The following is a 15,059-nucleotide window of genomic DNA, read 5'->3' on the forward strand; positions in this document are numbered from 1 at the left end:
CTAACAAGCTTTTGATGGAGACAGAACCCTCTGCAGAACCCAGTGAATAAACCTTGTGAGTCACAGGGAGACAAAACTTCTTCTTTAAGGGAAAACATTTCTTAGGAAATAAAATTAATGTTTAAGAAAACATTAATTCCAGGAAACCAAAGTGAGAAATGTCCTCTGTTAACAGTAAAGGACAGTAATAAGGAAAAATGCAGTTATTTCCATGCATTGTGAATGCCAAAGCTAAATCTTATCTCAGGGAATGCTATGACTTCTGTATGAATGAATGCTATGAGTTTTGTAACTGGAATTACCCACTAACCAGACAGGTTGCATTTTTTCTTCTGAAACTGAAAGTGCACAATAATAGTTTTTATTTAGGCAAGTATTGCAAAAGGCAGAGTAGCAATAGCTTCTGGTCCTCTGCTGTCTGCATATAGTGTTACTGTTATCTGTTAGCATTGTGGTGAACTCCCCAGAGCGCTGAGGTCTGCACCTCTTATGTTCAGACATTCAAGGCATGAGCATGTCATTGAACCTGTAAGGAGCTACAAAATTTTGATATGCCATCCAAAGTTTTTCAAAACAGTGAACAAAATCTGAGACATTTCCTTGGCAAATGACTTGCCTTTACCAAGGGAAAAAGTACTTAGTGTCCTTTCACCACCAAAATAACCAAAAAACAGGCTTGCCTGTGGCTCTGTGTGAGAAACAACAGTTGTTTGGTTGGTTGGTTGGTTGGTTGGTTGGTTTGTTTTGCTGATTCTGCAACTGCTTGTCTTGTTTTTCTTAGCCATCCTCCTTATTTTGGGACAGTGAGACCTTCCACTGTCCCCTTATCTACTTAACATACCCCCCACTGTTATGCCTGCACAATCACTTTCAAATATGCAAGGTTAGTGGAACTTTCTACTGCAAAAACACAACTTTAATTCTGGTATCTGTCACAGGCCATTTCTTGTGTGTCATATATTTCCCTATATTAAACATCAGGAAATCTTACAACTCTGGGAGACTTTCTGAAATGACCCTCCCCACAGAAAGGGGAAGAAGAGCATGCAACAAAGTTTACAGAGACAATGTAATGGGGTTTGGCAAAACTTAAAACCTGAAACCGAGAAGCCCAAAGCTACAGTTCAGAGACCAGTACTGGTCAACAGAGCAGGCTGAGTGAGGTGATCCTTCCTTTTAGCTCAGCACTGGTGAGGCCACACCTGAAGTAGTGTCTGGTTCTGGGTTCCACAGTGCAAGAGAGGCCTGGACATACTGGAAAGGGTTCTTTGTAGGGCCACCAAGATGATAAAGAGACTAGAGCACCTCTCCCGTGAGCAGAGGCCAGGAGGGCTGGGACTGCTCAGCCTGGAGAAGAGGAGGCTCAGGGGGATCTCACCCAGGGCTGTGAATCCCCACAGGGAGGGGGCAAAGAGGCCACAGCCAGGCTCTGTTCAGGGGTGCCCAGCGCCAGGGCAGAAGAGGCAATGGGCACAAACTGGAAGACAGGAGGTTCTCTCTGAACACCACAAAGCATTTCATTACAATATGGGTGGTGGAGTGCTAGAACAGGTTGCCAAGACAAGTTGGAGACCTGCTGGTCTCCCTCCTTGGAGATCTTCAAAAACCACCTGGACATGGTCCTAAGCAACCTGCTGTAGGTGGTGCTGCTTGAGCAGGGGTTGGAGCAGGTGGCCTCCAGAGGTCACTTTCAACTTTAACTATTCTGTGATTCTGTGAAACCGTACTTACACCCTGACTCAGTTGCTTGCTACTGCAAGAAATTTGGACAAATCTCTCTGGGCTTATAATTCATTCTTGCCTTTGAGAAGAACTGTGAGACCATCACAGTACAATTCCTACCATATCTTCTTCTCACTACCAATGACGTCTTCCAGTTATGCTGTTTGAAGGTTTTTATCTTATGCATCAAAAGAAGAAATGTTACATTTTCTTGCATTGTTAAAGGACTTCTGGGAAGCATATGGCATCTACTGTCATTGGTACAGTCTGAAAAACAGCTGTACGGAGAGCTTTAATAATTTGGATGTTGCACTGCCAGATTTCATTGTCAGCTGTGAGAACTGGCCTAACTGAGATTTGTTGTAAAAAATCACAAATTTCTGTTTCTGCTTTCTGATCAGTGATGCCATCATCTGGCTCAGACAGTCAGTACAAGGTGATCTGGAGCTGTGCAACTCAAAAAAAATAAATAACATAAAAAGACAATTCTTGGAAATGACATATTCACCATTTCTTTTCTTTCTTAGAGAAACAAGAAAAGATAACGATCTTGGCTACAGCCAGGCCAAGCAGTAGGTCAGCAAACATCTTTAGCTGCTTGACTAGCCAAGGTCACAGGGAAAAACCTGACCTGAAGCAAAGAAAAATTCTTCAGAGGTGTCTACAGTGCTTTCCATAGCATGTCTTGCAGCCAGTTAACTCTATGTGTTGCTGGCCTGCAGGATTACTGTTAGGGATAACTCTGGACAAATTCCTAAAGGGAACCTCAGGAGCATCTAACAACATGAAATTATTCACTGCAGCCATCTTCAGTATGAGCAGGATATTCCATCTGTCCTTCCAACAACTGTCACACAGAAAGGCAATCCCATGTCCTTCCCTGAAGGTGCTCCAGTGTATCTCCTGCAAAGGGTTCTGACATGGTCACCTGTGCTCGCAACAGGCATTTGTACACAGTCTTAGCTCTGGATGGGTGCAATTTTCTAAAGAGGAGGGTATGAGCATTAAGCAGCAGAGGGTTAATGCAGCAAAAGGGTTTTGCTTGCAAAAGTGATTCTTCACACAGTGTTTAGTTAAGCTATGCAGCACCTTGCCATGGATACTGCAAATGATGGAAGTTCACATGGGCTTGAGGGGTCTTTATAAATTCAGAGAAAATAAATAAGTAAAACGTTACTAAATACACAGAAGCCACCTTTGCACTGAGAAGTCACGGAGCTGAAAATAGCTGTAGAAGAGCAGTCAAAAGCCCAGGCACGTTTTCTTATCTATTCTTTCAGAGATCTACTTTGGACCACCAGCTACTGCCCTTGATAGATTTTTGTTTTGAACTAATGGACATTTTTATATTCTTCTGTCTCAGTCTGTCCTGGCACTGAATACACACAGGAGATTTATAGAAGCTGGAGCATAATCCATCTTTGCCAGCTTCCAAGTTGCCCAAGGTCACTTAAAAAGTTAATAGCAGAGCTACAAATACAGCGGATTTGTCTCACCACCTACACCAGTTCTGATGGCTCAATCTCATCTTTCTACACCAGAGCAAAGAAATTAAAACAGTAAAGCAAGCAATTAAAAGAGTAAAACACTTTTTTTACATGTGCACACCATTATTCTCTATAAATCATTGTGAAGACTGCGACCACTTTGGGGCTGACAGCATATCTTAATGAAAAGAATACTCTTAATGCAGCCAGATATAGATGATAATTCCAGCATAAATATAGAAAAGAATATTCTGTTTTTTTAAAAAGTACAGGAGTTAGTTTATGGTAGTCAGTGAAGGTTATACGAATAAACTCCTTTTGCTCAGGCAGGCCCTTTCTGAAGTACGATATTAAAAGCAAGGATTTTCTGTTCCTTGTCTGTACAATAAGGAACTAGGTAAAGTAGGAATCCTTAAAGCTCTCATAAATCCTGATACGAAAATGTAATGAAGAGCCATTGCTTGGAGCTTAACGTGAGGCCAGGATTGGGGAGATTTATCCAGATCATAAATTTGTAATAAAGGTAAAATCAGGGCATAGGCAAAGATAAAGCAGGCTAACTTTTGCAAAATTTCCCTTCTTCATTTGGAAATTCTTGAGAAGCGGGATTGTTTGTGGAAATTCCAGTATTTCAGCTGCAGGAAAGCAGTCTTTATTTCTTTTCCTTACTCAGTATTCTTCATAGCTTCCTTGCTGGTCATTCCACCAAATCACAAACTAGTCTGACAGGCCAGCGGCACCGTACAGATACTGTGAACCCTTGCCTGTTTTTTCCCCAAGATTTCCTAAGAAAGACGTTCTCTGGCATTATCTATTCTACAGCTGTGCAAAAAAGAAGAGACCAGGCTTAGAGACAAAGCCTGGACAGGAAATCAGGCCACATGGTACCTAACCAGCAACCCCTCTAAGTCAGCCCATCTTTCATTTTCTTCCACTTCCATAAGCTCTGGAAGGCAGATCAAGTTCATTTCTCCTTCTGCAGTGAAATCTAGATAAACATTGCAGCATTAAACATGAAGCTTTACCATAATAATGCACTGACTACACCTTCAGGCATGAATCCTAAGTTCTGAACATCTCCAGATCAGAGATACATAGCTCAGGGTCAACATTCATTAGGGTATTGAGTTCATGCTAAGTAAACTCTCTATTTTTATTTTTTTTTTGGCTGGTTGGTTGGTTGTTGTGTGGTTTTTGTGTGTGTGTGTGTTTGTATGTTTTGTGACAGAGTTTAAGCAAAACCTGCTTTCTCACCAATCTTCTTTCATTTTCCATGATTACAATTGAAATGCATTTGTTTGACTTTAGGAAGTTCTAGACAGAGACATACAAAGTATCAGACCTGTAGTATACGGAAAGGAAAATTTATTTGACAAGCAATTAATTTTAATTATCAATATGAGAGCATATTTGCTATTGCAGAGAACTAATATCATGGAAATTAAAATCTCAAATTATAACAAAGTAAATTGAAGCAGACTAGATGTATTGTCAGAAATCTAGAGTTATGACTAGTATTGCTGTCTGTCACATATGTATAAGGGGGAAAAAAGAGTGGATTTCAGAGTCAAAAGACAATTTTTTACAAGTGGAAGTGCATCTTGGCTTACCAACTTGCATGACGAACTATGAAATAGCAAATGACACCTGTCAGCTACTCTGTCATGTTTTACACAAGTAATGACAGGAATAATAAAGTGTTCTGATATATCTTGGAAGGATCTGGGTTCTCTTCTGCGAGAGCAAAGAGCAAGGATTGCTTTACTGATGTAGAACTAGACTCTAGTGGAGAATCCTGTTTTATCTAAAATCTCCAAAGCACTTATTGCACAATAACCCAAGAAAAGATTGCCAGCTTCGTGCAAAACTCAACTTATAACCATGGTAGAAACATTTATGCTTGTTGAATCAGGACAATTTAATGATTGAATCTAAATGGAAAAGGCAACAACAACAAATTCCATTTGGTTTCTCTGCTTGTTTTGCCCACAGCAGCTACTATTTTACTTTTGGACTCCCATATACAAGAAATTAAACATATAGGTAACATTGGCATGGGCACTTTCAAGTATAAAGCTTTGCAACCCGTTTACTATAATGTGTGTCTTTCGTGCAATTTCATGTTTTTAAGATAGCAAGCTTGGGGGAAAAAAAAGGAAAAACGCCGATCATGAAATTCTAATAAACATGGATATCAGGTACTCTCTCATCATCACCATCTCTTGGAGGCAGCTGATGATAGGTTATTAGATCACTTCTCAGCTTTACAGACTGTGTGAGGAGTTTTTTTTGACTGAATACTCACTTCTGAAGGTGAGTTAAATGCACCTGCTTATACTGAGCATGGCAAGGGCATAGTCCCGATTTTTCATCTGTGAGGCAAAACTACCTCCCAGTTCTGACAGGTGAAATCATTATTTAAATCCAAAAGTGCAGACCTTTTCCTGATTTTCTGTATTTTTGCAAGTACTGAGTACGTAAGTTTTTCAGAAGAAATCTTATCTGTTGCCAGAGTAGAATTACACAATAATTTAGGTTGGAATGGCCATCTGCTCCAACCCCTTCCACTCCCCTCATGGCACTCCTTGCTTAAAGCAGGGCCAACTTCAAGCAGATCACTCATGGCTGTGTCCAGTCGAGTTTTCGGTATCTCCAAGGTCAGAGATTGTGCAGCCTCTCTGAACAACCTGCTGTGGTGCTCTACTACTCTCACTGCCTCTCATCCTATCACTCTGCAATAGCAGATCAAAGTAAGTCTCCAGGAGACTCATTCAAGTTCCCAAATTAAAGGACTGCTCTCGCTGCTGTATTAGGTGGGAGCCAACTCTCTGCACAGTAATACCCCAGAACCACAGAATATCCCAAGTTGGAAGGGACCCACAAGGATCATCGAGTCCAACTCCTGGCTCCACACAGAACCACCCAAAAATCAGACCCTGTGTCTGAGAGCACTGTCCAAACACTTCTGGAACTCCAGCAGGCTCGGTGCCATGACCACTGCCCTGGGGAGCCTGTCCCAGTGCCTGCCCACCCTCTGGGTGCAGACCCTTTCCCTAACCCCCAGCCTGACCCTCCCCTGTCCCAGCTCCATGCTGTTCCCTCGGGTCCTGTCGCTGTCCCCAGAGAGCAGAGCTCAGCGCCTGCCCCTCCGCTCCCCTCGTGAGGGAGCTGCAGGCCGCCATGAGGCCTCCCCTCAGCCTGCTCTGCTCGGGGCTGAGCAAACCCAGGGACCTCAGCCGCTCCTTTGGGCACTGACAGCTTTGTGCCCTCCTTACCCTGTGGCACCCAGGGTTGTCCCGTCCCAGCTGCAGAACCCAGCGCTTGTTAACCTTCATGTGGCTGGTGATTGCCCAGCCCGCTGATTTGCCAAGTTCTCTGCAAGGCCTCTCTACCCTCAGGGAGTCAGCAGCTCCTCCTAATTTAGTATCATCTGCGAACTTGCTTAGTATGCATTCCAGTCCTGCACCCGAGTCATTTATAAAAACATTGAAGAGAACTGGCACCAGAATGGAGCCCTGAGGAGGCTCACCGGTGACTGGCTGCTGGCCTGACATAACCCCATTTACTATAACCCTTTGGGCCAGATCCATCAGGCAATTGTTCACCCATATAAAGTACAGGATTTTATGATTTGCATGTGATAGGAGCTTAGTTATGTTTCAACTTAAAAAGAAGGTACCAAATATTTCCTAAGTTTTGGTGCTAATTTCTATCAAGGTGCAGCATGACAGTAAGGGATGATTTATCTAAGGCTAAAAGATGACAATTCAGTAGAAGTGTGATGAGATGTCAAGATTATGGAATAAACACTGAAATATTTCTGATACAGTACTAGTGATGAAACAGTTAACCACGTTACATTTTAATTATGTATAATATATATAATTTCAGGATAACAACTATCTACTTGAACGCAAGTGAGGGAGACTTCACACATCTTTCAAGCTTATGTTTCAGCCTGCTGGGAGGACTCTGATGTAAGGCACTGCTGTTACATTCCACCCAGCTGCTCAGTGCCAGCTTTGCAATGTAAAACTTTTAAACATAATCCCTCTGCCTTCCAGGTCATACTTCTGCTAAGCGAATGTGAACATATAGTAAATTCCACAGCTAGGGAACCGCACGCGTGAGAGTCTCAGGAAGATGGATGATTTCTGTTCTGTACAGTGTGTGCTTTTCTGACTCGGTTTCTGTATGTGCACTCTTAAGGAACGGCTGCATAGTCATTTCAATCCGACATAAATCTTGCCTGTCACTAACATGGTTAGTTCCATCATTCTTGTTCCCAGCTGCTCGAACTCTCTGTGCCAATTCAATCATTCATGTACCTGAGCTGTAAATCATATCAGGGAACCAATCCTGTTAAATAATAGTCTTTTTTTTTTTTTTTTTTTTTTTTTCACAGTTTGCTGAGTTAGGTTTGGCTTCCTGCTATGTTTAATCTGATCTACTCTATTCTATCCCCTCCTTGTGCTGCCCAAAGCATGCTGAAAAACAATTTCACCAAAATGGGATTTTTTTGGCAGCCAGATTAGTTCACTCATCCGATTCACTGCACAGCCACTTCCCTAACAGTACCAGTATGAGGAACACGGAACACGTGCTTGGGCCTGAAAACCAGGTGCCTCTTTCAATAGTAGCGCAGACCCATGCTGGTTTAAATACAGTTTTAGCTATATAGTGCACAGAAGTACTGTCAGGTGAAGTATTAATAAACAAGATTGCAAGAGCATGTAAATCATAGTCTTGCAAGCTTTTCTACATATTATGTAAGGTAGAAGATGCATTTTGACTTTCTTATTCTTGGTTTGTTCTCACCTCTTTTATACAGTGGATGTCCGTTCACCATCACACTTATAAGTACCGTTCTATATTTCTTGCACGATCTGTGTAAAACCCCAGTTGTTTTTGTTTGTTTGTTTGTTTGTTTGTTTCTATTTCCAAAAATTCCCCCAAAAAAATCTGTTTTGAAGCCCTGCAAAGGAAAGGACATGTCCTCCCTGTGATCAATAGACTGCTAGAGGGAAGTGGGAAATCTTAGCTCACTGACAAATAATCCAATTGTTTATAAGGACAATGACAAATACTACAGATGTTTATAAGGACTTTTGACACTGTCCCACACAACATCCTTGTCTCTAAATTGGAGACGTGGATTTGATGGATGGACCACTCTGTGGGGAAGGAATTGGCTGGATGGTTGCACTTGAAGAATTGTAGTCAACGTCTCAATGTCCAGCTGGAGATCAGTGACGAGTGGTGTTCCTCAGGGGTCAGTACTGGGACTGGTGCTGTTTAACATCTTTGTCGGTGACATGGACAGTGGGATCGAGTGCACCTTCAGCACATTTCCTGATGGCGCCAAGCTGAGTGGTGTGGTCGACATGCTGGAGGGACGGGATGCCATCCAGAGGGACCTGGGAAGGCTTGAGAGATGGGCCTGTGTGAACCTCGAGGTTCAACAAGGCCAAGTGCAAGGTGCTGCGTCTGGGCCAGGGCAATCAGAACTAGATGATCTTTAAAGTCCCTTCCAACCTAAATCACTCTGTGATTCTGTGTTGATTTTGTTTTGTTTTGGTTTTATATATGTTACACATATAATAAAATATTTATAAGAAATGGCATCCTGCTACCATTCCAACAAGCATAAGAAACATACAAGTATTTTTTTATAGGCTAAATGGTATGAGCAGAATGGTAGTGGGCCATCCTCAAACTCATTCGTAAATGGTGCTTGGAGTAAGATACATGAAAATGGTTGACATTTGACACAAATACTGTTTTGATTCTTGTTGATGTAGTGCTGGTGTTTTAATATACTCTAACAGAATGAGCTTAATGGAGGAGTCTTTTTTTTTAAGATTATCATCTTGTCAACACGCAAATGACATAGCTGACTGACATTTAACCTGGAGAATAAAACACTCAAGTTGTACTGGAAGACAAGATATAAATGAATGAGCTTAGTTTACAAAGCCACTTAGCTTGGGACTTTGCCCAGTTTTTTAATTATTACTATTAATGTACTAATGCCTGTCATTCAGTGTGTGGGCTAAACAAATATTACAGCTAAATAAAAGAGCCAACTGCTGTTAAAGGGCAGCCTTACTTCTAGGACAACCCAGCCACATACTCCTGACATTTCCAGCATGCCAACACGGGGACTCGCTTGATGCCAGACTGATCCAGTTCTGGCAACTAAACAAATCCCACTAAAAGTAGTGACCAATTTTCAGTCAATTTGGCTGCATGACCTTCATAAATAAATAAAAATGTATCTATAGAAATGAATTTCAAAACCTTACCAAAAAAAAAAAATATATATATATGTGTATATATGTATATATGTATGTATATATGTTGAAGTCCTGCAAAGATAAAGTACTTCATATCCTTGATGTGATAAATAGGCTGGTGAAGGGGGAAATCTTAGCCTGGTGAATATTGCAGTTGTTTGTAAGAAACATAAGTAAGTTAAATAAATACATATTTTTTTCTTATATGCTGTATAGTCTTTCTGGAAGAAAAAAAAGGGAAAACGAAGGTAAAAGTGTTTGCATGAACAGATTTTGATTTCTTCTTCAATTTTATTAGTAAGGAACTGTTATTCTGCCTAGCTATGGTAGTAATTTTGTTTTAAACAATTTCTAATTGACTCTCGTCCAGTTGAAACCATGGGCTCATGTATCAAGCCACTTCATTTCGTCCAGATCTTGAATTGGAGAATATTTGGCACTGATTGTAGTAGGTGGATGTGTATGCACGTGGGATTTTCACGTTTGTTTTAGGAAAGCCCCTGTTTGCCTGCCTGGGAAGCTTTTTAAGCGTTTTTTGCTCCTCAACTCCCCGTCCTTGATCCGTGAGGAGGAGGAAGCCGAGGGGTGGCCGCGAGCAGGCTCCGCCTCAGGGAGCTTCGCCCCTCCATGTGGGGGAGCGCATGCGTGCACCCAGGAGGAGGAGGTGGTAGAGGAAGAGGAGGAAGAGGAGGAGGAAGGTCGCCATCTTCTCCCCCCCCTCCCCTCACTGCTCCCATGGGCGACGCGGCTCAACCCCCGCGGCCGGGCGTCGGCGTCGGGGTGGTGATCACCAGCCCGGCGCACCCCGGCTGCGTGCTGCTGGGCAAGAGGAAGGGCCGGCTGGGCGGCGGCATGTACCAGCTGCCCGGCGGCCACCTCGAGTTCGGGTAGGGGGCGGCGGGGAGCCGGCGGAGGGCGGGCACGGGCACGGCCCCTTCATGAGGGAGCCGCCGCCGCCATCTTCACGGCTCCCCCCCCCGGTTCCCCCCTCAGGGAGAGCCTGGCCGAGTGCGCCGCCCGCGAGGCGCGGGAGGAGGCGGCGCTGCGCCTGCGCAACCTGCGCTTCGCCTCCGCCGTCAACGCCGCCTGCCCGGCCGCCGGCTACCACTACGTCACCGTGCTGATGAAGGGGGAGGCGGAGCCGGGGGCGGAGCCGCGCAACAGCGAGCCGGACAAGAATGAGGGTGAGAGGGGCGGGGGCGGGGCTTTATATAGGGGGCGTGGCCACGCGGGTGGGCGTGGCTACTCTGAGTGGGCGTGGGCGTGCGGAGTGGGCGTGGCCACCGCGAGTTGGCGCGCTGGGGGTGCACACCCCTCCCTCCCTGCATCCCTTCCCTTTTGCTCATTTTTTTTTTATTTTTATTTTTTATTTTTTTATTTTTTTTTTCTACAGGATGGGAATGGGTGAAGTGGGATGAGTTCCCCCCCGCGGAGCAGCTGTTCTGGGCGCTGCGGTGCTTGAGGGAGCAGGGCTACAACCCTTTCAGCGAGGAGCTGGGTCACCTGCAGGGGTACACGGGCAGCCACCAGCTGGCGTAGGACGGAGCTGCTTCATCTTTACCACGCTAGCATCACCCAGGTGAAAACAGCACCCTTAGTAAACCCAAAAACGGCACAGCATTCCAGCCCATCCACCCCTGTCGTCATTCCTTGAGGGAGCGCAATTCAACAAACGTTGTTAATGATTAATGCTTTATTTTCTATAAAAGTCATCATGTTTTGTCTGGTATGTCTTCACGGAGATGGATAGCCCTTTGGAAGTCACCCATACCCTTCGGAGAAGCTTGGGAACGGTTACAGCATCGTGCCTAAATGAAGGTGATTTAAGCCACTGTCCTGCTTTCTGCGTAAAGCTGCGTGGTACATCGTGCTGCTTTCCTCTCATTATAAATCTTGGACCAATTTCTAAATTTGGCCTTGTTTCCTGACTTCAGTTAACATACTGTCAGCATCCATACTGAAGAAAAATCCCATTTTCCAGAGAATACCTCGTTTTCATGCAGACAGTTGAAAAGCACAGTATTATAAACACAAAAAAGTTGCCCTGGCTGGTAGGGAATGAAGATTCTCTGACCCTTCCTGCCACCGCCTTTCATCACAGAGGGCTGTTGGCAACCTCAGTGACATGAGAATTCATCTGCAGAAGCGTTAAAGATATCTGTGGTTGATGTTCACTTCTGCCCATAGAACTTAACACCTTACTGGAGAGGTGCCTACAGTGTTCTGCCAGGCTGATGTAACTAACACTGTGAAAACTAATCTCATTTATAGCTGTAACTACGTCAGACAGGTGCACTTCTTTGCTGAAGAAGGTTGTTGCTATTATGCAGCACAGTTGGGTGTCATTCTTTACAGCTACTGCGGTTTGACAGAATTCTTAATTTTCAGCATGATATGAACAGATGATTAAATTGGTAGAGAATGAAGGGACATATGTACATACGCACACAAAACCAATGAATTTGAATGTTATTTTTCTACCATCTAACACAATTTGATTCCTTTCTATCTGGTCATTAGGATTTCAGCCATTAATTTTAGGGTAAGGATGGACTACAAATAAAAAATCAGAATTGCTTTCATCTTTTTCTCTTTAGGGTTCTTTTAGACCATTTTTTCCTTTAAATATACTCATTGTAAAAATGATCTGAGATGCATTTAATTTCTTTTAAATAAACACAATATTGGAAGATTAAAATTGTCTGAAATTGTGAATTGACTCGTCAATTCTTAAAGGAAATGAGATTGCATGCTTGAAGCTTTTCCTTACTTTACAGAGCCATCTCCACTTAAGAAAGTTTTTCCCCTGTGAAACAGGCAGAGTGATACAAAGTATAAGGGTGCTGATGATGATTGCAAGGCTCCTGTGTTGAATTCAAAGCATTAACTATGGGCAACTTCCCTTCCAACAGATACATCGTGAAGCTAAGAAAGTAGCTGTGGTTAAAAAGCAGTTTTGAAATGGAAGATATCAGTGAAACTTTCTTCACAGCCCTATCTTTGTACAGAACATTTTTTATGTTGAATTCAAAAGCGGAGATTTTCTTCCCAAAAGCAACTTAATGTACACTGAAAATTATTCTATTCAGCTGTCAACAAAGAGGCTGTAGGAAGAGTCGACAGATGTCCAGCCCATCTGTCCCAAAGAATAATGGGAAAAAAAATAGTAATTCAAACAATTTAGTGCTGTTTTAAATTTTAAAAGGTATCTAAGTCCTGATGGGAAAACACAGGTCACTGTAAAATCATTTGTATTGCAAAAAATATTTTGTTACAGTTAATGACTATATTCACTCCATGTGTTGTAAACAGGCAAGAAGTTTCTGAAATTAGGACAGATAACATCTCCATATGTCAATTACTGTATCCTTGCTAAGCGGCCTGATTAAATGACAGCACATTACCACAATCAGTTGTCAACAATCCCCGACTTGCCTCGTTCTGAATGCATTTTGCATCTGTCCTTCCCACACCACACACCCTCCCACACACCCAAAAATTTGATGCTTGGTCTTTCTAGCTCTTCAGACTTCCTCCTTTCAATTAAATTCTAGGTTTAATTAGATTTTTGGTATATTTAAGCAAGTGAGTAACAACATGCCAATTAAACCTTTGAGGTTTGTTACATTGCTTGTCATAGACAGAATTCACCTGAGCTGTGGCATTAGTTACCCACCTTCCAGAAAAATGCTGCTGAAGAGTAAGTACATAGTTTGGAGCACTGATGCAATGAAACTGTTTATCTAGGATGCAATCTAACAGACAAGTCTCATTTTATGTACTGAAGTGGCCAGTGGGAAGAGCTGACTTCTTACCTACTTCTTAAATGTAACTCACTGGTCCCATTTAATCCTTTAATAAACAACCCAGGAAAACGTGTAGTCATTTCTTGAGAGTCTTGCTTCTGTTCCTTCTTATTTGTATCTGCAAACAATCATCTAACTTCACAGTATTTCAGTTAGCAAATCACATATGGACATATCAGACTTTTCGGGTTGACTGTATACAACACTTCCCACAAGTATTAATTATTTCTATTTGGATTTCATTCCAAGAAAAAACTGCTTCTAAAGAAGATGGTGAGCTGCGGCTGTGCTGTAACGTGTTAAAGGAGGTGCCTTTAGAAGAAAACATTAATTCCACAGTATAAAGCAGCAATATTATGTATGATTTTGATCATGCACGTTTAAGAAAAAATTTGAGGTAGAATGGGGATAAGCAAGGTTAATTAGGGTAATTAAGAAAGGCCAAGCACATTTGGATTAACATATATTAAAGGGGAAATAGTTACCCTATAGAGACATGGGAGGAGTAAACACCAAAGAGGAAAAAGATGAAACTGGCATAGAAGTTAAAATATCTATGTATATGCATCACTTTAGACTGCAAAATAGAGGTGCAATCTTAGAAATTGAAAATATTTTCCAAAGGAGTAGCTAAGACAAAACCAAATTCCCCCATCTCGCTTTTAAAACAAAAAACACTGTCCAATGTTATGTGACTGAACCTAACTGAAGAGGTCGTTTTCATTTCTACATCCCCATGGGACTTGTACATATGTCAGTTGTCTGGTAGCATTACTGACATCACTGAAGACTGCCTAAACAAATAAGAACAGACTTGATTACCAGAATTTCCTGCAAGTAGTATAAAAAAAGTAAGAGATAATTCTGATCTGTGCATCTGGTAGCCTTGTTGCAGGGGAGAAACCTCTAACTGGCACGAGCAACAGTTTGCATAAGTAACTTTCTGATAAAATCAGAAAAATAAAAGTGGCTGTCATCATGACTCCCTAAGCAAAACAGAACAAGGAAAGGAAAGCCAAGGGAAGTGACTCTGGAAAGATGAAAGAACGCTATAGCTGAGACAGGAAGTACAGCTGAGGGAAACAAAATAGCTTCTAAGAACTGCAAAAAAATTATAGGTGACAAGAATAAAGAATCTGTGAGTACTTCAAATTGAAAGTAGCTGAACCTGCAGCGTGCCCCAAAGCACATCATCTGTGGTGGTTTTACTCAGCTGGGCAGCACGGTTCCACCACTACCGCTCTCTCACTCACCTGCTGCAAAGGGAAAGGGGGGAGAAAATACGATGGAAAGGGCTCAAGGGTTGAGTTAAGGACAGGGAGATCACTCAACAATTACCATCTCAGGCAAAACAGACTCAGCAGCTCCCCCCCACAGCCCCCTGCTCCTGTGTGGGCTCCTCTCCACAGGCTGCAGCTCCGGCCCGGGGCCTGCTCCTGTGGGGGCTCTCCATGGGCCGCAGCCTCCTCCAGGCCACATCCACCTGCTCCACCGGGGGCTCCTCCACCCATGGGGGGGCTGCAGCGTGGAGATCTGCTCCATGTGGGACCCATGGGCTGCAGGGGGACAGCCTGCTCCACCAGGGGCCCTCTCCACAGGCTGGCTGCAGGGGAACTGCTGCTGCCTGCCTGGAGCACCTCCTGCTTGATTCTTCTCACAAAGGCCACCCCTGAGGCCCTCCACTACCAAAACCTTACCATATAAACCCAATACACCATCTCCAGGATGCCCAACCACAGTATCAGTGA

The 15,059-nt window shown here is 43.1% G+C and overlaps 1 protein-coding gene across 2 annotated transcripts; it reads left to right on the forward strand.

Moving 5' to 3' along the window:
- The first annotated feature begins 10,209 nt into the window (after positions 1-10,209).
- NUDT15 (nudix hydrolase 15) lies at positions 10,210-13,386 on the forward strand. 2 transcript variants are annotated; one of them, XM_032208099.1, is made up of 4 exons: positions 10,210-10,392; positions 10,499-10,689; positions 10,899-11,084; positions 11,215-13,386. In XM_032208099.1, the coding sequence occupies exons 1-3, from the start codon at positions 10,241-10,243 to the stop codon at positions 11,042-11,044; spliced, it is 489 nt and encodes a 162-aa protein (XP_032063990.1). In that variant the 5' UTR covers positions 10,210-10,240; the 3' UTR covers positions 11,045-11,084; positions 11,215-13,386. The 2 variants fall into 2 exon arrangements, with proteins under 2 accessions (XP_032063990.1, XP_032063988.1); XM_032208097.1 differs by having other exon boundaries at positions 10,899-13,386.
- Positions 13,387-15,059: the final 1,673 nt, after the last annotated feature.

The sequence above is a fragment of the Aythya fuligula genome, chromosome 1 (assembly GCF_009819795.1).
Source record: "Aythya fuligula isolate bAytFul2 chromosome 1, bAytFul2.pri, whole genome shotgun sequence".
Classification (NCBI taxonomy): Eukaryota; Metazoa; Chordata; class Aves; order Anseriformes; family Anatidae; genus Aythya; species Aythya fuligula.